This window comes from Mixophyes fleayi, chromosome 2 (assembly GCF_038048845.1).
Source record: "Mixophyes fleayi isolate aMixFle1 chromosome 2, aMixFle1.hap1, whole genome shotgun sequence".
Classification (NCBI taxonomy): domain Eukaryota; kingdom Metazoa; phylum Chordata; class Amphibia; order Anura; family Limnodynastidae; genus Mixophyes; species Mixophyes fleayi.
The window spans coordinates 61,410,936-61,434,815 of NC_134403.1; the positions used below are offsets into that span (position 1 = coordinate 61,410,936).

Below are 23,880 nucleotides of genomic sequence, written 5' to 3' on the forward strand. Positions count from 1 at the left end.
TAAAATATACTTCATTTTGTATATGTAGTAGGCAACTTCTCTTTAGAACATTTGTTTGCAAAAAATGTCAATCTAGAAAATCAGAAAATAGAAAGCACAAACACATAGGGGTATATTTACTCAACTGCGGGTTTGAAAAAGTGGAGATCAGTGGCGGATCCAGGGGGGGGGCGATCGGGGCCCCTAGCAGGGGCTTGCTGCCGGCGGCTGCACACTATGTGCAGATCTGTTCAGCAGAGAGAGTTAGGGAGAGAGTCCTGCCCGACTGCTCTGATTGACACAATCAGAGCAGCCGGGCAGGACTCTCTCCCTAACTCTCTCTGCTGAACGGATCTGCACATAGTGTGCAGCCGTCAGCAGCCTTAGGTGTCAAAAAGGGGGCGGAGCTAAATCGCCCCCAGTACAATTAACTTCTGGATCCGCCCCTGGTGGAGATGTTGCCTATAGCAACCAATCAGAATCTAGTTATCATTTATATAGTACATTCTACAAAATGACAGCTAGAATGATTGGTTGCTATAGGCAACATCTCCACTTTTTCAAACCCGCAGCTTAGTAAATCTAGCCCATAGTCTTTAAAAACACATAAATAGGTGCAAAAAGTGCCAATGTGACTTGTACCAAAACGATAAAGATAGTATGCTTATCTGATGTGTGTGATGGTAATAGATCCTCAAACTTCCAGGGATAAAAGTACACACGGATCCATGGCTCAAACAAAAAAGAGCAGATAGTGTAATACGTTCCAAAACATATGTCACAGTATGATCAAAAGTAATAATTATCCAAAAGTTTATTAAGCATAAAAGACAAGCAAATGCCCGTACATTAGAATCACATAAGGCTTATCTGTAATCCAGCATTTATATTAGAATAATCTGTGTCTGCTCAATATATGTCTCTGTACTTTGTATATCTGTACCTGTGATAGGTTTGAACTCCATACAGAGAAATATTGGCAGATGGAGATACAGATAGCCCACATTCTACAAACCTATTTTTCAAACAAGCAATTTGGATTAAAAAAAAGTATTTAAAATCTCTTTCCACAGTGTAATAGGACATTTCTCCTACCTGACTTGTTTTTCCATGTGAAGCTTCCGATGTGCTGGGGAGAGCTCTAAGGTGAGGGCCATCATCCAATTCGTCTAAGGATGAAAAAACACTATCAGAAGCACTAATGCTGAAATGTATCTTTATAGAACATTATATTCAGTTTTAGAAAACAAGAACATTTTACAACTGATGGATAAAGAGTCTAAGCTATGATTATTGTTCTGTATACTAGATTCAGTTGGGGTGTGCAGTAATCCAGGTGGGAGTAATTCCACACGGCTATAGCTCATTCATAAATGGAGGTGATGCACATGTTAATGGCCAACACACATAATGCATTGTGTTGAGAATAACTTTTTTGTGTCTTACATTACCCAAGCAAGTATTAAAGTTTTTAATGATATTTAGGACATGAACAGATATTTTTCATTCTCTTTTAATCAATAAAAAGGGAATAAAGGACACAATACAAAAATACTTTTTTCTCTAATTCTCTTTCTCTAGATAAATTTCATTCACTTAGCACAACCAACCTCAATATATTACTCCCAAATGGAACCTCTAGTTTTCAAATATAGAGTGACAGATACACCTTACAAATATAATTTTGTTTAACGTTTCAATCTATTTTTTACACCTTTTTCAACCAGGGAGTCCTTGAAAAGTCAAGACTTCAAATGTCTCCCTTTTTTAAAGCAATAATAGATTTCACTGCAAACTTTTAAGACTAGTATATAAAAAATATACATTTACTTTAGTTTAGGTCTGATGCAGTTATAGTGGCAGAAACATGCTATAAATGAATATTTAACTTTTATTTTTTTATTTCCCAGGAAGACTTTGAGGAGTCAACAGAAACTCAAAGATACTCCTCTATTTTCATCAGTAAATTCAGTGCAATAATAGTAACTAACACACCAGTTGGATATATTACTAATGCACTGCATGCGAGAACTGACCACCCTTTAACTTGAGGAAGTACCCAGACACTTCACCAATGAGCAAAGTTTATGTATGTTAAGACAGAAGCACTGGGGAAAATTGTTGAGGGCAGAAATGTGTGTCCGAGGTTTCTGTGTTATGTGCTTTAAAACCCCAGTGAGATTGCTTGTGTTTGGGAAAGAGCTCCACAAAGACTGTTTCTGGCTGTAGGAAAAGCTAGTGTAAGGGGCTCTGGGGTTATGAACGGAGAGAGAAGGATGGGCTCCTATCAATAGGCCCATATAGGTTATTCCAGCCTGCTAGCTAGTTACTGTCTAATCAGGAATTGCACCTGTGATGAGTAGTTAAAAGGCTGTGAGACTGTCCCCTTAATCTCTTGCTACCTGGGAAACAGGTCAGAGGCCTGCTGAGAGACACTGCCATTATTACCTGTGAGTTCTGTTATTTTATGTTTGTGGGACATTAGGACCCTACACCTTAGAGAGAGAATGCTCTTTATTGCATTAGTTACAGCCAGAAAAACTAGGATTTATGTTTTGTTTATTTGTATGCTGCTAAAAAAAAACAACCACTATCTGCGGCTGCTAATACTGAGGCACTGGACTGGTGTGCTATTACTTACCTGATCATGGCCGGTGCTAGCCTCCATGGCGCCCTAGGCATTTTTACAAAATTGGCGCCCCAGACCCCCCTGCAACAATTGGCGCCCTCCTCCCTCCTCACCCCGTCTTTCCTTACCTCACCACCGCCGCCTCTCTGCTCCGTCTCCTCCCCTCCACTCACTGACACTAGTGAGTGGAGGGGAGGAGACGGAGCAGAGAGGCGGCGGTGGTGAGCAATAGCCTCTTCCCCCCCTCCCCCGTGCATCTGAATGCTGTGCGGCGGCCGTGACAGGTATGGTCAGCGGTCGCCGCACAGTTTTAAAGTAATTTTCATTCTGGAGGGTGCCCTCCAGGCGCCCTCCAGAGCCCGGCGCCCTAGGCAAGTGCCTAACCTTGCCTAATGGGAGCACCGGGCCTGTACCTGATGCATGGGAAGTACAAACTATTAACTCAGAAGACGGCACCCCTAACCTGATCTTGTGACAATGTATATATTTATAAAATGTATATATATTATGCTGTTTGCGGCTATAATTGGGCCAGTAACAAAATTGTAACATCACTGGTCCCCCAGTGGATGACTAAATATAGCTGCCATCTTGTGCCATTGTGTATATATAGCGGAAGTTTAACACCCAGTCTCACATACAGTATATAAACAGCAGCAATGTTAAAATTGAATACCAAACATATAAACAGACATTGAAAGTCTAGCAAGAAACATTTAAACTACATCTAAGGTAAGAGGTGTTAGTATTAAATGTATACACTCTGTCCACGAAACTTACTGTTTGCAACACCCGCTTGTTCTGTATCTTTATGCCTGTCACAATAAGCACTGTAATAAGAGAGCAAACAATGAACAAATAAATACTACTACTATTTATATCAGTCAACTTTTAGATCAAGGTGCAGTATAAGCAGGTATATTAAATGATGTAGAACACAGGAAAGAAGTCAAATAAATCAAGGAAACAATTTCCAAATATTTCCATACAATTGTAAGGTTTCCTTTGCTCTAGTTGTCTCTTCTAATGTATGTGTTATGTGTGTTCTCTATTGTCTCTTCTTGTATTGGTTTTTACTGAGTCTATTGTTTTTCCTACCCCTTATCTGTATACTGTTTTGTTTATATTTTTTTGATTGTGCTGCGGAGTCCTATAAGTAAACTAAAATGATGATGATTAATTGAGTTATGCCAAACAAAATCTTAAAAAAATCCACATTATAATCATTTTAATAAGACTATGTAATTGTATTGTGAACACTGATTGGCTGGACTTCTGTCCTGTAAATTCACTGTTCTTGATACAATCACTGTGATCACTGTGGTGGTGTCAATCCATGTAGAAGTGTCTGTTAGTTGGTGAAACAACAGAGTACTGCTGATTTGTGGGTGTCCTGGACACAGGAAGTTTGCTGTTATGTTAGTTGGGGGTTATTTTATTAAAAACATTTGCATACTAAAAACAACTTTATCATGGACTTTTTCTTTAAATAAAAATTATTAATGTGACATATGTTATATGAATACATGCTGAGTTTAAAACCTCTGTGTATATCTGTACATCTCAACTGGACCCAACCCACATTTGAAAAAACTTGTATGACTAAGTAGTGTAGCAAAGGGAGACATTTAGCTGTCAATATGTAGAGAAAGCTTTCAAGCAAAGTAAAACATTTGAGCAGCAATACACCTAGATTAAACATAAACAGGTTGAAGACATATGTGTGACAAATAATAGTTTAAAGTTTGATTTAACTTACATGGTTTGGAAGTCTGTTTTCCCACAGCAGATTGACAGGGTGTGCCTGGAGTCAGAGCAAACGATGGGAGTTCTCTTTTAAAGGGCAGGTGGGCGTGTCACCTGCCCATCAAGCTAGGGCTGTGGGAGGAGTGTCAGGTATAAACACCTGTCTGTGTCACTGTTCAGTGTGACCAATGCTGGGGAAGCTGGTTGGGCTTTGTCTAACTAGTGGTCAGGGTCACAAGAAACTGTGTGGAATCTGTATGGTGTCAAATATCATTACCATCCTGACATTAAAATGAAGTAAAAAAAAGAAGTTGTTTGCATGTGTTTCATCAGAAGTGTGGTCTTGTCACAGTAGTTAAAGCCAAAAGAAATGTAACTTACATATATAACTGATTGTCAAGATCTTCAATGCATTTCCCCCCTGCCTCTTCTACGCATATAAAGTGATATGTGTTCTTGCAACTTTTTATATCACAGCCAACAGATGCTCCATATTCGTAACAATAAACACATTTCTGCAATTGAAAAAAACAAAATACTGTTATAATTTTTTAAACAAGTAGAAAATTAACAAAAAAAGTAAAAAAAAAACACAAAGCAAAATAAAGTAAGACACAAGTGCAAATCCTTCAAGATCGAGACCTCTCATACAAAGACATCCAAGTCAATTACATGTATAAGACGCACCTTTTTCCCCAAAATTTTGGGTCTAAAAACTGGGTGCGTCTTATACAGTGGTAGTAGCGCTTACCCTGTCAGATGCTTCCTCTGTCCGGTAAAGTCTTCTTTCTTCTGTCCATTCTGATCCGGATACTGGAAAGTCGCTTACCGTCCTCTTCGCGATGACCGGATGTGGGGCGTGAACCGCAGTTGGAACGCACACTTCCGGTTTCTGCATTTGCCGTTTTGTCCAATCAGAACTTTGTCAAAGTCCTGATTGGACATCCGCTCATCGCGAAGAGGACAGTAAGCGACTTTCCAGCATCAGGATCAGAACGGACAGAAGGAAGAAGACTTTACTGGACAGAGGAAGCATCTGACAGGGTAAGGCAGAATTGACAATAGCGTTAGAACTCCGTCTCTCCTCTCTGTAGTACCCGCTCTACAATTATTCTGTGAAAAAATTGAGGATAATGTTTTTTACAGTCACCAATTACTCTGCAAAAGACTATAAACATTATCCCCAATTTTTTCACATGATTTATACAGGTGTGTCTTATACATGGGAGCGACTTATACATGGGGAAATATGGTACATTAATCTCTAAAAGGTACACTAAACTATTTTTTTTAAAAGATTTTGATATATAATTTATCTAATGAAATTATAAATAAATATATTACTATAAAAGCCTTTCTGCACATTGTATGACAGTGTCTTGTACATACATCAGTTAAACAGCCCCTTTATAGCACCACATTAATTCTTATTGTCATTCCTCATAAGACTTTTGGTGGGAATGTGTGAGATGTGTGACGTGTATGGCCTCCTGTATATGCCCTGACATTGAGTCTACCAATGTCTCCGACTGTGCAGGAGGGATGCAACACCATTCTCCCAGAAGAAAGTCATTCAGCTGATGCCTGATTAATAGTGGTGAAAAACATTGACTCAGATGTCATTCCAGAATATCCCAGAACAACACATAAATTCTTGATTAGGTTCAAATCTGAAGGTGAAATATAGATAACATCAGTGTCGTGCTCATGAAACCAATGGGTGTCCATACATGTACTGTGGATGGGGTATTGTCAGCCTGGAATACAGCCCTAATGTTTCAACATGGGATGAAGATGATCATCGTTAACTCGTTAACATTAAGTAGTGCCTAGCAATGACCTTGCCTTCTAATTAAATGCCGAAACTGAATTTTACTCAATAGGTTCAATTTGCAGTCAATTGATCTACAGATGCTAGTCTATTTTACTTTGTGCTTCAAATGAATGTACAGATACTACGATCCTGAAGTATGTGCTTCAGCCCACTGTTGCCCTGCGCTGATGATCTTTCCCTTAGAGCTCCATGTTGACATTACTTTAGACACCACTGATAATGAAACATTAGCAGGTTGAGCAGTCTGGATTACTGAAATTCCTGCCAAACAATTACACCTCTTATAAAGTCAATAAGGTCTTTTCACGGCAATAGGGTTTCTGGGATCCATCTCGGGACCCCAGGGACTAAGCTGTGGCAGGAGTGTAGTGGAAACTGGGGGGCTGGATGAATGTCTTGCTCATAGAACTTCCTTGAGTCCTGTATACAGGATGTATGAGAAGGAACAATACAGAGGACAACCGCTGGAATCAGTACACAAGCAGGTGCAAAGAAGGTGAATCCACACAAGGAATAACTAAACAAGGTATTTATGTCAGCAAGGAATAAAGCTAAATTCACAAGAATGGTTGATGGTTTGTCATTCACATAACAGCAATAGATGAAGTTGAATTCACACAAATGGTTAAAGGTTTGCAGTTCATATAATATCAATAGATGAAATTGAACTCACTGAGAGAAGTCCCATAACATAGCAGCAGGTTGAGGGCTGAATTCACTCAGAGGTAATGGTGAAGATCTGTACACAGAGGGAGGATTGAAGCAGTAATCAGGATGAAGCTGAATACACACGAAGGGTAGAGCTCTGTAAACAGCTGGTAGTTTGAAGCAGCAAAACGGCAGCAACTGTAGATCAGGAACTAGGAAGTGTTGCACTGGCAACTTGCTGAGTGTAGGAGGGGATTCTTATAGTCTGCAGAGGAAGCCAATTAGGGAATGGGATCAGGTGTTCAGACTCAGCAGGAAGTTTAGCAAATGTCTCACCCAAGATGGCATCTTCGGGTGCTGCAGACAGAAGTCACGCTTGTCTAAGGATAAAATTCTGCATACAACCAGGAGGAAGATGTACGATAATATGGTACCGCTGAGTGGTGTAAACAGGGCTAAGACCCCGATTCGTGACAGTACCTCCCCTCATAGGGTGGCCACAGGACACCTAACATGGGGCTTAGCAGGAAATTTCTGATGGAATCTTTTGACTAATACGGGAGCATGAACATTAGAGGCTTTGATCCAAGACCTCTCCTCAGGCCATAGCCCTTCCAATTGACCAAATATTGCAGATGATTATGTCGAAAGTGAGAGTCCACAATGGCCTTTATCTCGTATTTCTCGTCTTGTTCAGTCAGAATGGGGGATGAACCAGCTTTAGGACAATAAAATCTGTTCAACAACAGCGGTTTTAGAAGGGAAATGTGGAAGGTGTTTGGTACCTTAAGATACTCTGGCAACTGAGGTTTGTAGAAAACAGTGTTAATTACTTTGGAGATTTTGAATGGACCCGATGAAGCGAGGAGCGAACTTCATGGAAGGTACTCTGAGGCAGAGATTACGGGTAGATAGTCAAACTCTGTCTTCAATTTTCATGTCAGGAATGGCTCTACGTTTCTTATCCGCTCGAATCTTATAGTTATGAGAGGCTTTGAGTAAGGACTCATGCACCTGCCGCCAGTTGTCTGCAAATTTTCTCAGGGCTGTTTCAGAGGCTGGAGCAGAAGTTGCAGGTAACGGGGAAAATACTGGTATTCGAGGATGAAGTCCATAAACCGTGAAGAATGGAGTAGAAGAAGACGACTCATGATAGAGAGAGTTGTGAGCGAATTCTGCCCAGGGAAGCAGAGCTGACCAATCGTCTTGAGAAGAGGACACGTAGAGTCTGATGAAGGTTTCTAGATCATGATTGACTCTTTCAGTCTGACCATTGGACTGTGGATTGTATGAGGAAGAGAAGTTCAGTTTAACTTGGAGAGCCTTACACAGAGAACACCAGAAGTTAGCTACAAACTAAACCCCTCGGTCAGACACAATCTCCTCAGGACATCCATGCAAGCGGAAAATCTCCTTGATGAAAACTTGGGCAAGTATAGAAGCAGCTGGAAGACCTTGGAGTGGGATGAAGTGTGCCATTTTTGAAAATCAGTCAACCACTACCCATATAGTGTTAAAGGTGTTAGAACTCATCAGATTGCTAATGAAATCCATGGATATGTGGGTCCATGGACAGGAAGGAATCGGCAGGGGTAGTAGCAAACTGGCTGGAGCTTGCCTGGAACTCTTATGTTGGGCACACTTGGAACAAGCTGCGACAAACAGTTCAACATCTTTAAGAAGAGTAGGCCACCAATAACTCCTTTGAATAAGAGCATGAGTTTTCCGCACACCAGCATGTCCTGCAAATTTAGAACAATGCGCCCAGTGGAGAAGTTTCTTGCGTACAGGTTCTGCCACAAAAGTTTTACCATGAGGAGGAATTGGCTCAGGTTTGGTGGCTGCAATGCACGTAGGACTGATAATAGGTCGTGGTTCAGAAGGATTGAGGCTGAATTCACTCAGAGGTAATGGTGGAGATCTGTACGCAGAAGGAGGATTGAAGCAGTAATCAGGATGAAGCTCAATACACACAAAGGGTAGAGCTCTGTAAACAGCTGGTAGGCTGGAGCAGCAAAATGGCAGCAACTGTAGATCTGGAACTAGGAAGTGTTGCACTGGCAACTTGCTGAGTGTAGGAGGGGACTCTTATAGTCTGTAGAGGAAGCCAATTGGGGAATGGGATCAGGTGTTCAGACTCAGCAGGAAGTTTAGCAAATGTCTCACCCAAGATGGCAGCCTCCAGTGCTGCAGGCAGAAATCACGCTTGCCCCAGGATAAAATGCTGCATATGACCAGGATAAAGATGTACGGTAACATGGTGCCGCCAAGTGGTATAAACAGGGCTAAGACCCCGATTCGTGACAGGTCTCTTCTTGCAGTCATGCTGGCATTAATTATAGGCCACCAGAGCAGTCCAACATTTTTATACATAACCCTGACCATGCTGGGTTGTTTTTTCTTTAATTAAAACATGAGCCATAGCTGTTTGGAAGCCCTTCTTTTCAATATGCTTGGTATTCCTCATATACTCAGGTGTCTCCATATTATTGCCTCCTACCTGTAAAAGTGTGAGATACATCTCTCCCCCCCCCCCCCACACACAGAAACACACAGACACACCCTCAACCTCTACCTGTCTCCAACAGAAATATTTTCACACTGGTTTTTCTACACATAACACAAATAAACATTTAGAGCATCCTGTCCAGCCATAGTGCACCTATAGCCTATACACAACAGAGTCTGCCATTTTGTGCCGTATGTCTCAGTGATGTCACTAGAATTTATCTTGTTCATCTGGTTCAACCCCCAAAATGGCTTCTTCTACTGTGTATAGACACTGAGTGAAATTAATAAACCATAAAAGTGTAAAACTGCACTTCAAATGCTCTTGTGATGCCACTGTCACAATACCAGGTCTCCTACTGGCTCTGTTACCCATTCCAACCAAGATTAGTGCACTCAGATCTAACCGGGAACAGCACTAGGTCGGCACCACTGGGCTTATTAAGCCACATTATCCCTTCACCCAACACTTAACATGGGAACAAATTACACATTTAGGCAAATATCTGTAAAGGTAAAAATAAATTCTTTATTAAAACAATTTAGCAAAGTGGCTGCAGCACTCTATAACAATATTTTACATGACACAGCAATATATAACACACAGATGGCCTGATTTATTAAGGCACGCTAAACGAACATAAAGTTAAAAAATGCACAGAGCTCATGTATATGAACGTCCGTATTCAACTACAAGCGGATCTGTAGAAACGTCTATTGTTGACTAGGTACGCTCAGCATATACGGCACTTGCCCTTTCGAGACAGAAACAACACACTGCAGGATACGAACAATACATATGTGGAATATAAAGTCCCAGCAGACCGCACAAATTAAAAAAATATTATGAAATAAATTAACACTTGTTAATAAAATAGTCATGAATGTAAAAACATTAAAAAACTATTTATTTTAGGTTTCTTTCCATGAAATACACTTTCTCTTGATGCTATTAATGTCTAGTGTACATAAAATGCATTTTTACAATTGCTCTTGATTGCAAACACATAGTTTATGGTCTGATGCTTTTGCTGCACTAAGTCTTTACAGGTACAGTTCTGCATTTTCCCCATCAATAGCCGCTATGGGGATTATGGGTCCTGGAAGCAGCTGAGCTGCCTCACTCGTATGCTGATGACCAGACTATAAATACTCACCCATGGCAATCAAACCTTGCTGGATCATTGTGTGTTGCAGCTCTGGATTATCGCTAGTCCTGGTTCCTGCTTTACCTGGCTTTTTTACTTTGGCTATTCCTGACCTCACGCCTGACTTCCTGGTACCCTGAACCAACGGCTAGTCTGACTACTCTGCATTTCTGGAACCCTGAATCTGGCAGGTTTAAAGGACTTTGTTTATGAATATTATTTCTGGACTTTTGTTGCATGCCTTGCCTGGCCCTTCAGCCAATGACATCCTAACCTGCTTTTAGTAACAATAAACATTTCTTAAGTTCATCATCACCATTGTTTTTGTGTAATAATACTGTGTGATATACCAGAGAGCCGTGAAACACATGTTCTAGCATGCATACGTGACCGTCATCACTATGACTTGGCACTTACACACATGCCCTGAAAATCACATACCTGAGAGATGCCCAAAGCTTGTATTGAATGAATGTGCGTGCGCTCAACCTTGGCACACCCAAACTGTACACTGACTAAGTGCATATGCCCCTGTTATTTGCCCTTAAAAATGATTTTTATGTAGTTGTGATCATGTTCTTTTTTTAAGCATTTGCAGAACAATTTTACACAAAATACAGGACGTATCAGCATTTACGTTACCTAATAAATCAAGGCCAGAATGAGGAAATACACAATAGACTGAATTATACTTTGCAAGTCACCCTGAATCTCCCGTTGCCAATCTAGCTTATCTAATCACAGTCCTAAGCAGTCCTTTTGCCAGCAATGCAGTGATCAAGCTCAAATGTCACCCTGCTTTTGGTAGGCACATACAAGACCATAGATTGGTGGAGATGAAGAAAGTGAAAAAAAGTTTCCCTGCACGGTCTTTTTCAAGCCGGCAGTTGTCTCCTCCAGACAGTCAAGTGGCTTGTTCTCTGTAATAAGCCTTTTGTGAATTTTGTGGGTATTCAGGGTGGTCAGTGTATGCAGGGCTGGGAGGAAAGGGAGGTCCTTGAGAGTTCATTAGAGAGCACAGTTATACAGAGGCTACAGCTATTTTAGGGGAAGAAGTACACATAAGTAACAAGAAATAAATTTTAACTATACAAGTACAAATTCCACATGGCAACATATAGGAAAAACAGAGGAAGTGCCACCGGCATTCCTATAGATGAGAGAGGTTCCCAAGTAGGCTAAACCTTTATTACTTATGCTGGATACCCTGCTCTCATCACAGTTACGCGTCTAATTTTGGCAATTGCACCCAGTTCTACAATAAAGCACATGGATTTACATTCAGAGATTGCAACGTCTGTGGGGCTACAAAAGTTTGCATTGGTAGATTTTTTACTAAAGTACAATAACAAGGTTTAATTTTTCAGTATGGGATTATTTAAATTATATAAAGGAGTGGAGAGGGCACACTCACAGGCCGCTTCGTTTTGTGGAGAGGAATACAGACTTTTTCTCCTGTCTGACACATAAAAGTGACACAAAAAAAAAAAAGATAGTCTCACTCTCAACAGAACAATCTGAAAGTTTAATTGAATAAATGAGTAGTCAGAAAGTGATAATAGGCTGAACTTTCCACCCTGCACATTTTCCAAACTAGGTGCAGATTCATTTTCCAAGGAATGGCTAAAGATCTTGAAATGCACTTGGCAAACAAGTAAGCGCACTTGTCTACATAATTAAACACTGTTGATGCTCAGTTTTGGTCGTTTGTAAATGACTTCAATAAGCACATTTTAATAAAGATCAAAGTACTTCTGTGGTAAATTATTGTAAATGCAGAAGTGTATTATGGTATGAGATTGCTGTGCTGAAAGCTCTCCTGTTTGTAAGAGGATTGGTCTATCCTCACAGGGGCGCACGCAGGATTGTCAGGGGGGGGGGGTCCTGACCAAAAAAACAAAAAAAACAAAAAAAAACGAGAGAGCGCTGCTTCGGTTTACAATACAGCACCGCCGCGGATGCTTCTTTGACAGCACCGCGGCTGCTGTATAGGACAGTGCCGATATGGTGGGCACTGTGTTAGCCCAGGGGGGGGGAGGTTTCTGGAGACTCAGAGACCCCCCCTGCATGCGCCACTGCCTCATGACTATCGAGGGGAAAAACAAACTGCACAAACTGTTTAACATAGAGAACTTCACTGATTGTTATTTGGAACCCATTGTGGAAGCGGTACATGGCATAAGAAGCAATAATACTTAAAACATTCTTCCTTATTCTATAGGCTTGAGAGCCACATTCTAATCACAAATATGGTGAATAGCAGCTGCAAACTAACAGTTTCCACACAATATTAGGGTGATCAGACATCCCAAATATATATTAGCCATTATAGTGGGACTTGTATTGTGCACTAGCCATTAGATTGGGGTCTGTATTGTATATTAGCAATTTGACTGGGACCTGTATTCTATACTGTGACAAAATGAGCTTAATATCCCCTCAACCATCCTGTCCCTCGTTTCTCACAAAATGTTTAGCTTTACAACATGTACTTTTTATAGCCCTGTTTATGTTTCCCAGCTCACCAGAGTACAAATGCAGTGTCTAATTACATGTGGATAAGGGGACATTGTAGCTCATTGTAAATATGTATATTGTTTATTGTATATTGTTAATATTGCGGTGAAGCTGTTATTCATTGTTCTTAAAATGACGCCAAGTGGGTTATGGGTAAGGATCAAGTTCCAGAACATAGATGAGGGGCTGACTGCTATCCTATATCTAGAGGTGAGAAAGGCCAATTAGTATCCGTTGTCATCCACAGGACTGGGCCAGGCATTCTGTCAGGGGCATAGCAGGAAGAATAGCTCATCTCCACTCCCCCTCAAACCCCCTGATCCAGCACCCACTAATGCTTAAAAGAGAGAGAGACAGGGAATTTCCCAGGGAGGGGAAACACTGTGGTAAAGCCGCCTGACATTTATTTATTGTTTGTTTACAATATTCTAGTGTTGTTTTTATTACAATAAATGTAATCTTATACTTTTCTAACTGCATTTGCCTGAGTGACTATAGGAACCTTAGAAGGTACTGGGTAGGCTTCTCTGGCATAGAAAGGCACCCCTAGGTGGCCAGCCACTGTGAAGTGAGTAGAATTGGGCCAGAAAACCCAGTATCTTCATATATGCTAATCATAACATTGGGATTTTTAGTTTATACTGCCCATCAGTCTGTGGTTTATATTGTACACTAGCCATTAGCTAGAGGTCTGTATTGTACACTGGCCATCAGACTGAGATCTGTATTGTATACAAGCCTTCAAAGCAGTGGGTGAATTGAATATTGGACAACAGACTGGTATATATTTTGTATACTAGCCACCAGATTGTGATCTGTATTTTATATTAGCCATCAATTTGGAGTTTGCATTGTACACTATCAACTCTAACTTAAGGCAATGGGGAGCTCCTGGTGCAGGGCACCATCTCCATTTGTATGGCGGTACAAACTAAGATAATGAGTTCTCCAAAGGTGGGAAACGTTGCTTAATGCATTATTGAACACTAGACTAAAATCTTTCTCAAAATCTCTGCTGCGAACATTTGCCTTTTTTATGGTTTATTTGTGGCAATAAGGTTAATAAAGGGGATGGAAAGACCCGGCTGCATATTTATACCAATTGGCCTGGGGACATCCCTAGAGTAGGATGTGAGCCGATAACTCACATGGAATCCTAGGATGTCTTCATTGACTATATACACCTTTTGTTGCCAATTCTAATTAATATTGTAACTTAATCTAGCTTAAAAAGGAACATAAAGAGTTCCACAGTGTCACTTCTGAAACTTGGCATTATCAATTTGATTAAGAAGGCCTATGAGTGCCTCTCTATTACACCGGGGCTTTGCATATATATATATATATATATATATATATATATATATATATATCTCCGCAAACACAATGGTCGCGTTGGGCAGGTATACTGCGGTATGCAGGTTTCATGGTATATGGGGAGGAAGAGGTGAGGCAGGCCAGACCCAAGAGGAATGAGTGAACAGCAGACAATACACAGACAGGAATAGGGACAATTCAGTTACATTTTCCTATACTGCCACTTCTACATCTTCACATTGACCACATTAATAAGCCCTTACCAGTCCATTTCCTCTCTTTATTTCCTTTTTCACAGTTGTTATATCAAATCCACCAAAGATGTTTTGTGAGCCTGATTCTGATGAAACCACTGCAGGTGAGAACAGCTGTAAAAAAAGACAAGTCGTAAGCCAGTATTACTTGGAACAAGTCATCTTGTGTAATTATTTGCTGTACTACATATTTAGCTCTAACAAAGCTGATGGCCATTACAGGTGAGCTATGACTTATTATGTTAGAGCTCATTCACACAACTTTTATTTTCCGGGTATTATCTTTGCTCCATTCACACTGATGTAAAACAGGACATTGACCCCTATGATAAACTACAAGCATACAATCTCATGAATGAGGAGAAAGCTCATGTTAGAGCAGGTAAATACTGCAGAATATGTTGGCAGCATATAAACGCTAATTATTTACAAGGTATATGTGTAGATACCATCCTTTTATCCAGGGGTGGACACAGACAGCAGAGGGATCCTGTGCAGATAAATAGTTTGTGCCCTTGCAAGTTGCGTTCCAAATGCCGAACCTCCTGTTAGTGGAACGCAGGTGCGTTCCACTGCGGAAGGAAAAAGGATAAAGAATTATTGGGTGACGGTGTCTTTAGTACAAAAAAAGGGTGTCTCTGACCTGGGGTGACCCTGAACTTACATCCACAACGGGGCGGGGGGGGGGGGGGGAAGCACAACAGTTGAAGAGGACAAGTCCTTTAAATGACTGAGCTGCCCATTACTGACCTTTGAATAGATCAACTTTATCGACTTCAATGCTGAATTTAATATTAAACACACGGCAGCTTTCATGCCAAGGTAAAAGTTATTAGGGCAGCTGGATAGATAGGATATTGGTAGGCATGTTATAGACATGACTATGCTCAGCCAACTTCATGCATAGAATTGCATATAAATACATCCTTTTACTTTTGCTTGTTTGCGCACTCTTACGGTTTTATCTGATTTTATTATATATGAGGTGCTGCATTACATTTATCCAGTGAGAGTGTCTGTGTCCTTTGCTGTTTTACCTTAATGATCCACCTGGGTTTAGTATGTACTGTAACGGGGGTCCTGCTATGGTCCTGCAGGACCTTAGAAAAAGGCACCTTTTGTTTATTACAAGGGTCCTTCATACAGCCAGCGATGTCTCTGATGTATAGACCTACAGTGCCGTAACTACACATTTTAGTGCCCTGGTCGAGAACCGGTTGGTAATTTATTTGAATCCCTCCACTGTGTGTGTGTATGTATGTGTATATGTATATGTATATATATATATATATATATATATATATATATTTATTAAGGATGAGCGGCTCGGATTTCTCTAATCCGAGCCCACCCGAACAGTGCGGATCCGACAGGATCCGAGCACTATTCGGGTACTTCCGGCGCCAAAAAAAAATGAAACTGAGGCTATGACGTCCAAGTCTCACGTTGGATCTCGCGAGACTCAGATCGCATAAATTCCCCGCTCACGGCCGCCATCTTCAGTCGGGCTCAGATCAGGGAAGAGGGAGGTTGGCTTTTTTAGTGGAGCTGTGGAAGAAAGTTACCTGGGGTCGAGAATGAGTCAGTATTTACAGCCAAAACAGAAGCACATACTTACCAACTTTCTGTTGGTGAAATCCGGGAGCCTGCAGAGGAGGTGGGCGTAACGGGGGGCGGGGCTCCAAATGGCGTCAAACGCCGCGATTCACCGGGAATCGCGGCGTTTGGGACTTAATTCTGCCCACTTCACTAGGAAGTGGGCAGAATTATCCAGATGCGGGGGATTGCCACACTCGCCCGGGAGCCCGGGAGACTCTCGCAAAATGCGGGAGTCTCCCGGATATTTCGGGAGAGTTGGCAAGTATGCAGAAGCAGCTGTCATGAGAGTTAGGTTTTAAGGCAACCTCAATCCTTTTCCACTTGGCCATTTCTATGTATCTAAATGTGAAATCACCCACTCTCTGCCCACCATCAATTCTGTATCACATGCCACCCTGCCCCCTAAATTATTACATGCCCCTCCCACTGCCAATCAGGTTCTCTCACATGACACCCACTTTTCTCACATGCCATCTCCTGCTCATCAGCCTTTCACACATATGGGCCCTTGCTGACCAGCTACTTTTTTATATGCCACCACCTATCAACTAGATTTTCTCTCACATGCCACTCCCTGACCATAAGCTTCTAATATCAGCCCTGCACACCAGCTATTCTATCACATGCCACCTCATAACCAACATCTTTTCGCTCATGTTACCCCATGTCTACCAGCTTTTCCCTCACATGCCACCCAACTCACCAGCTATTCTCTCACATTCCAACCTCTGCTCTACCAGTGACAACTTCACAACACAGAGAGCCATCCTTTAGTCCCTGCACAACACAGAGAGCCATCCTCTGGCCCCTGCACAACACAGAGAGCCATTCTCTGGCCCCTGCACAACACAGAGAGCCATCCTCTGGCCCCTGCACAACACAGAGAGCCATCCTCTGGCCCCTGCACAACACAGAGAGCCATCCTCTGGCCCCTGCGCAACACAAAGAGCCATCCTCTGGCCCCTGCACAACACAGAGAGCCATCCTCTGGCCCCTGCACAACACAGAGAGCCATCCTCTGGCCCCTGCACAACACAGAGAGCCATCCTCTGGCCCCTGCACAACACAGAGAGCCATCCTCTGGCCCCTGCACAACACAGAGAGCCATCCTCTGGCCCCTGCACAACACAGAGAGCCATCCTCTGGCCCCTGCACAACACAGAGAGCAATCCTCTGGCCCCTGCACAACACAGAGAGCCATCCTCTGGCCCCTGCACAACACAGAGAGCCATCCTCTGGCCCCTGCACAACACAGAGAGCCATCCTCTGGCCCCTGCACAACACAGAGAGCCATCCTCTGGCCCCTGCACAACACAGAGAGCCATCCTCTGGCCCCTGCACAACACAGAGAGCCATCCTCTGGCCCCTGCACAACACAGAGAGCCATCCTCTGGCCCCTGCACAACACAGAGAGCCATCCTCTGGCCCCTGCACAACACAGAGAGCCATCCTCTGGCCCCTGCACAACATAGAGAGCCTTCTTCTGACCCCTGCACAACACAGAGAGCCTTATTCTGACCCCTCCACATTAAATAGAGCTATCCTCTGACCCCTCCACATTACATAGTCTTCCTCTGACCCCTGCACTACACAGAGAGCCATCTTCTAACCCCTGCACAATACATAGAGCCATCATCTGTCCCTGCACAATACATAGAGCCATCATCTGTCCCTGTACAACACAGAGGTCATCCTTTGACCCCTGCACAATACATAGAGCCATCCTTTGACCTCTGCACCATACATAGAGCCATCCTTTGACCCCTGCACAATACATAGAGCCATCCTTTGACCCCTGCACAATACATAAAGCCATCCTCTGACCCCTCCACAACACACAGAGAGCCATCCACTGACCCCTGCGCAATACATAGAGCCATCCTCTGACCACTGCGCAATACACAGAGCCATCCTCTAAACCCCTGCGCAATTTACAGAGCCATCCTCTGACCCCTGCATAATACACAAAGCCTTCTTCTGACCCCTGCACAACACAGAGAGCCATCCTCTGACCCCTGCGCAATACATAGAGCCATCCTCTCACCCCTGCACAATACATAGAGCCATCCTCTCACGCCTGCACAATACATAGAGCCATCCTCTGGCCCCTGCACAACACAGAGAGCCTTCTTCTGACCCCTGCACAACACAGAGAGCCTTCTTCTGACCCCTCCACGTTAAATAGAGCTATCCTCTGACCCCTCCACATTACATAGTCTTCCTCTGACCCCTGCACTACACAGAGAGCCATCTTCTAACCCCTGCACAATACATAGAGCCATCATCTGTCCCTGCACAATACATAGAGCCATCATCTGTCCCTGTACAACACAGAGGTCATCCTTTGACCCCTGCACAATACTTAGAGCCATCCTTTGACCTCTGCACAATACATAGAGCCATCCTTTGACCCCTGCACAATACATAGAGCCATCATCTGTCCCTGTACAACACAGAGGTCATCCTTTGACCCCTGCACAATACATAGAGCCATCCTTTGACCTCTGCACAATACATAGAGCCATCCTTTGACCCCTGCACAATACATAGAGCCATCCTCTCACCCCTGAACAATACATAGAGCCATCCTCTGACTAGAAAACTATATATCAGAAATGAAAAAGATATATATATATATGGGGAAATAATAAAATGAGAACCCTATGGGGATCAAAATAATGAAATAAACATACCAAAACTTTTCCTATGCTTATTTCATTATTTTGAAACAAAAAGACAATATATATATATATATATATATGCTCTTAGGGGGAATTAAACCCACAACACTATGTTATCAGAACAGTGTATATATCAGTTGAGCCACAGCTCCTGATGTAAGTAAATGGGCAAATGTATTTTATATGAAAGAAAACTATATATATCAGAAATGAAAAAAAAATAAAATATATATATAAATATATATATATATATAATATATATATATAAATATATATATAAAATATATATATAAAATATATATATAAAATAAATCTCAGTGCTGTCAGCTCTGCTCCTAAGAGCAGAGCTGGACAGCGCATGTGTGGAGGGATCATGTGATCCCTCCCTGTCAATCACCACTCGCTCTCTGCAACTATAGTTGCAGAGATCGAGGGAGATGTTTGTGCGCATGTCCAGTTCTTTGAACTGCACATGCGCAATTGCTTAAAAAAGAAGACCGAAGAGGAGGAGGAGGAGATCCAGGGACATCGCGTCCCGAAGAGGCAGGTAAGTATGATTTTTTTTTATCACAAACAGCAGTTTTTCGGAACTGCTGTTTCTGTGCAGGGCTGTACATAAATGTGAGAAATAGTTCAATCTTTATCATTGCGATAAGGATTGAAAACTATTTTTCACTTTATGTTAATATTGATAATTGTGCCCCATAGTGTATTAGCAGGCTGTATACGACGAAACCCTCAGCTTTGTATCTTATAGTTAACTACCATTGAGAGTTAACCTCTCCGTGCCTTATACTGCCTTGACACTTATACTGCCAATTACAGTGTATCAACAACCTGCACATGGAGGAACCCTCAGCTCTGTATCTTACAGTTTATTACTATTGAGAGTTAACTTCCCAGTGCCTTATACGCTTAAATAAACAATTGACTTACCATAGCTGACAGTTTTATTGTCTTTTAGATTACTTATTACACTGAACCAACAGGCTTTCAAAAGTATGATCTACAGTGTTGGGCTCTAAATAGAATCAATCTTCCTGTGCTCTATATATCTTTAACAGGTGATAAGTAGAGTACTATTAGAAACTGAGACTCTCCAGTGTAAATAATTATTATTGAGGGTTCACCTCTCTGTGCTGAACATATGTAAATAAACAGCTGATAAGCAGATGATTGACACTATTTGTGTCACAGCGTCGGCACATCGAGGGAGACACGCAGTGGTCATACTGGATGACATTCTGGGCAAACGAGTTGCCACACTGCTCAACGCTGAAATGGATGCATTATCAGAGGGAGCTGGAGAGTGCATCTGTGCGTTAACTGCTGAGTAAAGCTGACTGATGGACACTCATATAAGGTACCGCTGACCAGCACTACAACACACTCACTGCTCTCACTGCTTGCTCCCCAGACTTAAATCTTTACAGTCACGGAGTTAGCCATCCCTCCAAGCTGACAGCTCTCTATAGCGCTCCACAAAAGAGCCCTGAGATAGGGTTCCTATCCCCGTCACTGATCTGTTCTGTAGGATCAGCGCACCACAGAACATCTTTTAAATCTCCTGCCCCAAGACAAGTGAAGTGAATAAATTAAGTGACATCAGCCAGGGGCGGGACGTTCAAAATGGGAACTGTAACGGCCGCTCTGGCATCAGCTCAAAGCGATTAAACTTTGTAAAGAGAGCGGTGCCAGGGCTAAAAATGTTTGTGTGTGTTCCCCTCAGCCCCAAAACTCCAGTCATCTTCCTTCCATCAGGCAATTATTGCTAATTTCTCTGGCAAACAGAAGGAAATTTCTTAGCGAGAGGGGAACAGCCATATTTGTGCTCTCAAGTGAAGCCATTTTCAGTACACCCAGCACAAGACTCTATCAGACATGCGCAACGTTATGAAGTTATGTGAAATCCACTATCTTTAAAATGGGGCATGTTTTACCAAATTGTAAAAAAACTGTAATTTTTTCAAGCTTGTGAACCCTCAAAGGCACTCCTCAGCAATAATAGCTTTCTAACAAAACTTACCGCGTGTCTTTAAACGTCCTGTACACTGAGATACGCTCTCCCAAAAAGAACAGAAAAACAGCGACTTTTGCGAAACAGGAAGTTGAAAAAAAACGGACAGATTTTGAACTTTAGATTGTTCCTAAATTGTCATTTTTTATTCATTTTTTCTGAAATTTCACATGCGGCACCTGTGGACAGTTCTCCATTCGCATGCCAAATTTCAGTTTAATAGCTTTAATAGTTTTTAAAATGTAGACCCTCAAACACCATGCCCCCCCTCTCACAAATTCCCTATGGGAAAATGACGTTTTTTAGATGTAACCTTAATATAAGGGCACGACTGTGCCCTTATAATATGCATTTGCAAACGTGTAACAGAATTCTTTCAGTAAAGTGCTAGCCACACCCCCACATTAGATTGGCCACACCCACTTGTCAAATGTCACTCCCACTTAGATGGGGGGAGTCGGTGCCCTGTCTCGTAAAAGGGCTGCATGATTATAATTTTATATATGCGTAAAATTAATACCCACATTTTGTTTTCTCTGTTGTAACCTAATTAGGCTAATGGAAGGCCTTTTGTTGTGTCATATAAAGCAATAAAGTGCAGCAGTTATGTGTTTAATATCATTAGAGGGTAATAATATGGTACTTATAGTCAATATAAGAGATTAGGAACAGTGGTCATTTTTATTAAATTTGCTTGACCCAAATATGTCAATTGAAGCTTATTTATTACTTTTATCAATTGTTAATTTCACATTTTATTTATAAATATGATAGGGATTCTTGGGTAATATTATAACTAGTATACATTGTGTTCTCCATGCTGGTGTTGTGGTCTTATACAACGAAACTGCCATTGATTCTTCTAAATTTAAAAAGAAATGGGAGATTTTCAGCTTTGTTCAATATGCGTAATAATAGTAGCCTAGGATTCAAAATGTATAATAGGTCAATTAAAAGCGCTACTAGGGCCATTTCTTTTGCTGTTGCAGTGAAGGGTGATGAGCGACCAGCGGGGGAACCTTGTCCGATAGTTTCTTCTGATGTCAATGTAGTAGCATCCATAATCCGAGTACCACTTAGAAAGGGATTATTGTTGCCAGGACAGTGAGGCAGCCATCTTGGGCACAATTATCTGCTATTCTATGGAGTTACTCACATCAGTCTCTGCCCCATTGGAGCTTACAGCCTAAATTCACTGACAGACACTAGAGTCCATTGTTGTCAGAAGTTAACCTACCAATATGTTTTTGGACTGTGTGAGAGGAAACCCAAACAAAACACAGGGAGAACATACAAACTTCACACAGATAGGGTCATCATAGGAGTTGAACCCATGATCTCAGCACTTTGAATTGGCAATGCTCACCATTGTGCTGCCCAGACTTGCTCATGTTATAATATATGTATGGGTGTATAATCTTGGTAACTGAATACTCAATATTTAAATTTGGATCACTCTTTGAAGAGTGGAGAAGATGATGTCTATAAAATGCAACATCTTGTTCTCTGCTCCTGAACTCTATCTTCTTAGCTATACCATATTATGAAGTCAGCCATTATCTGGAACAGCAACCAAATGATTTATATAGTAAACTTCAACAAGTTGTTGAGGAAATAAATTTCAACCTATTTAATTATTGTTTAGTACTGTACAGGATATGCGGAAAATTAATGTTAGTTGTAATTTTGCACAATAAACACAAGATGGCAGTGGCATATCAATTATCTTCAATAAAGAATATTTAAAATGTTAAGCAATAAGGTTTCCTCAGGAAGGAAATATGATATGTAATATATGCCCAACCCTTTCAACTTTGTCAGATTAGTTATGTACCAGAAAAATGACAAAGATAATGAAAATATAAAAAAAGTTTTTAGTCAGTGCCTTATATGAACTCAGGATTATTTTGTTTATGGAATAAGGGAGTGGGACAAACAGAGCGACTTTCATCTCACCACCAATGCGCTCAGTGCAAGAGATAGATGTAAATGTGTTTAAAACCTTGAATAAACTGTTCACATTATTATGCTGTTACAGGAAATTTGTGATGGGGAGGAAAAGCCAACCCTTATTTAATTAACACTTTCGGACCTCTTTATCAATCACTGCTGCACTGCACGATAACTATTTTCTATTGTAGCTTATTGCAGTGAGGAAAAATAGTGTTTCACTGCAATTTATCATTCAGATTTCGCAGTGACAACACCAGAGAAAAGAGGCTGTCCAGGCGAGATCTTTCTTTACCGGTGATAACTTTCATCCAATCTTTTTGCCGCAGCAAAATTTACCTCTTCCTGGTTCCTCTTGAAAAAAAACTGCACATGTGAGGTGAAAAGTCCACATATGCTCAGTATGTGTTTTCTTATTCTCCCTTGAATCAGACTCGGCCAGTTCACTGTCTACCACCGCATATCAGAGAAAGATTTATACTCATGTTCTGCTAATTCCTGTCCATCACCCTCACATTAAGTGACCACACTGCTTCTGTCCTACTTTCCTCAACACCGCCCTGATGTGAGGAGAGAGCTGAGCTCAGTTGCCATCATTATATACTGCAAACATGTACTACAGCCTCAGCTATAACACAGGAGAGGAAAAAAAAACAGACAAAAAAAAAACTTACCAATCCGGCGGCGCCCGGGACCCAGCATCCTCCTCCCTCCTTGTCTCTCACTGTATGTCGGGCGTGACGTCATCACGTCATCACGCCTGACAAACGGCAATGAGAGAGGATGCTGGGTCGCGGACGCCGCCGGATTGGTAAGTTTTTTTTGTTTGTTTTCTCTCTTCCTGGTCATGGCGGGATGCAGAGAGGGCAGAGTGAGGATGCAGAGGGGGCACAGAGTGTGTGGATGCAGATGGGGCACAGAGTGTGTGGATGCAGTTGGGGCACAGAGTATGTGGATGCAGCATACTTGCCAACTCTCCAGGAATGTCCGGGAGACTCCCGCATTTTGCGAGAGTCTCCCGGACTCCCGGGCGAGTGTGGCAATCTCCCGAAT

The 23,880-nt window shown here is 41.8% G+C and overlaps 1 protein-coding gene and 1 pseudogene across 1 annotated transcript in view; both read right to left on the reverse strand.

Moving 5' to 3' along the window:
• The window catches only part of LOC142139809 (tripartite motif containing 13-like), a 693,488-nt pseudogene that overhangs the window by 632,925 nt on the left and 36,683 nt on the right, over window positions 1–23,880 (reverse strand).
• The window catches only part of LOC142141018 (uncharacterized), a 130,102-nt gene that overhangs the window by 104,065 nt on the left and 2,157 nt on the right, over window positions 1–23,880 (reverse strand). The window contains exons 2-5 of the mRNA XM_075199080.1: window positions 14,590–14,694; window positions 4,736–4,869; window positions 3,389–3,438; window positions 1,075–1,148 (exon numbers count right to left, since the gene is read on the reverse strand). Coding sequence (XP_075055181.1) covers window positions 1,075–1,148; window positions 3,389–3,438; window positions 4,736–4,869; window positions 14,590–14,694 — 363 coding nt within the window. The remainder of the gene's footprint in view (window positions 1–1,074; window positions 1,149–3,388; window positions 3,439–4,735; window positions 4,870–14,589; window positions 14,695–23,880) is intronic.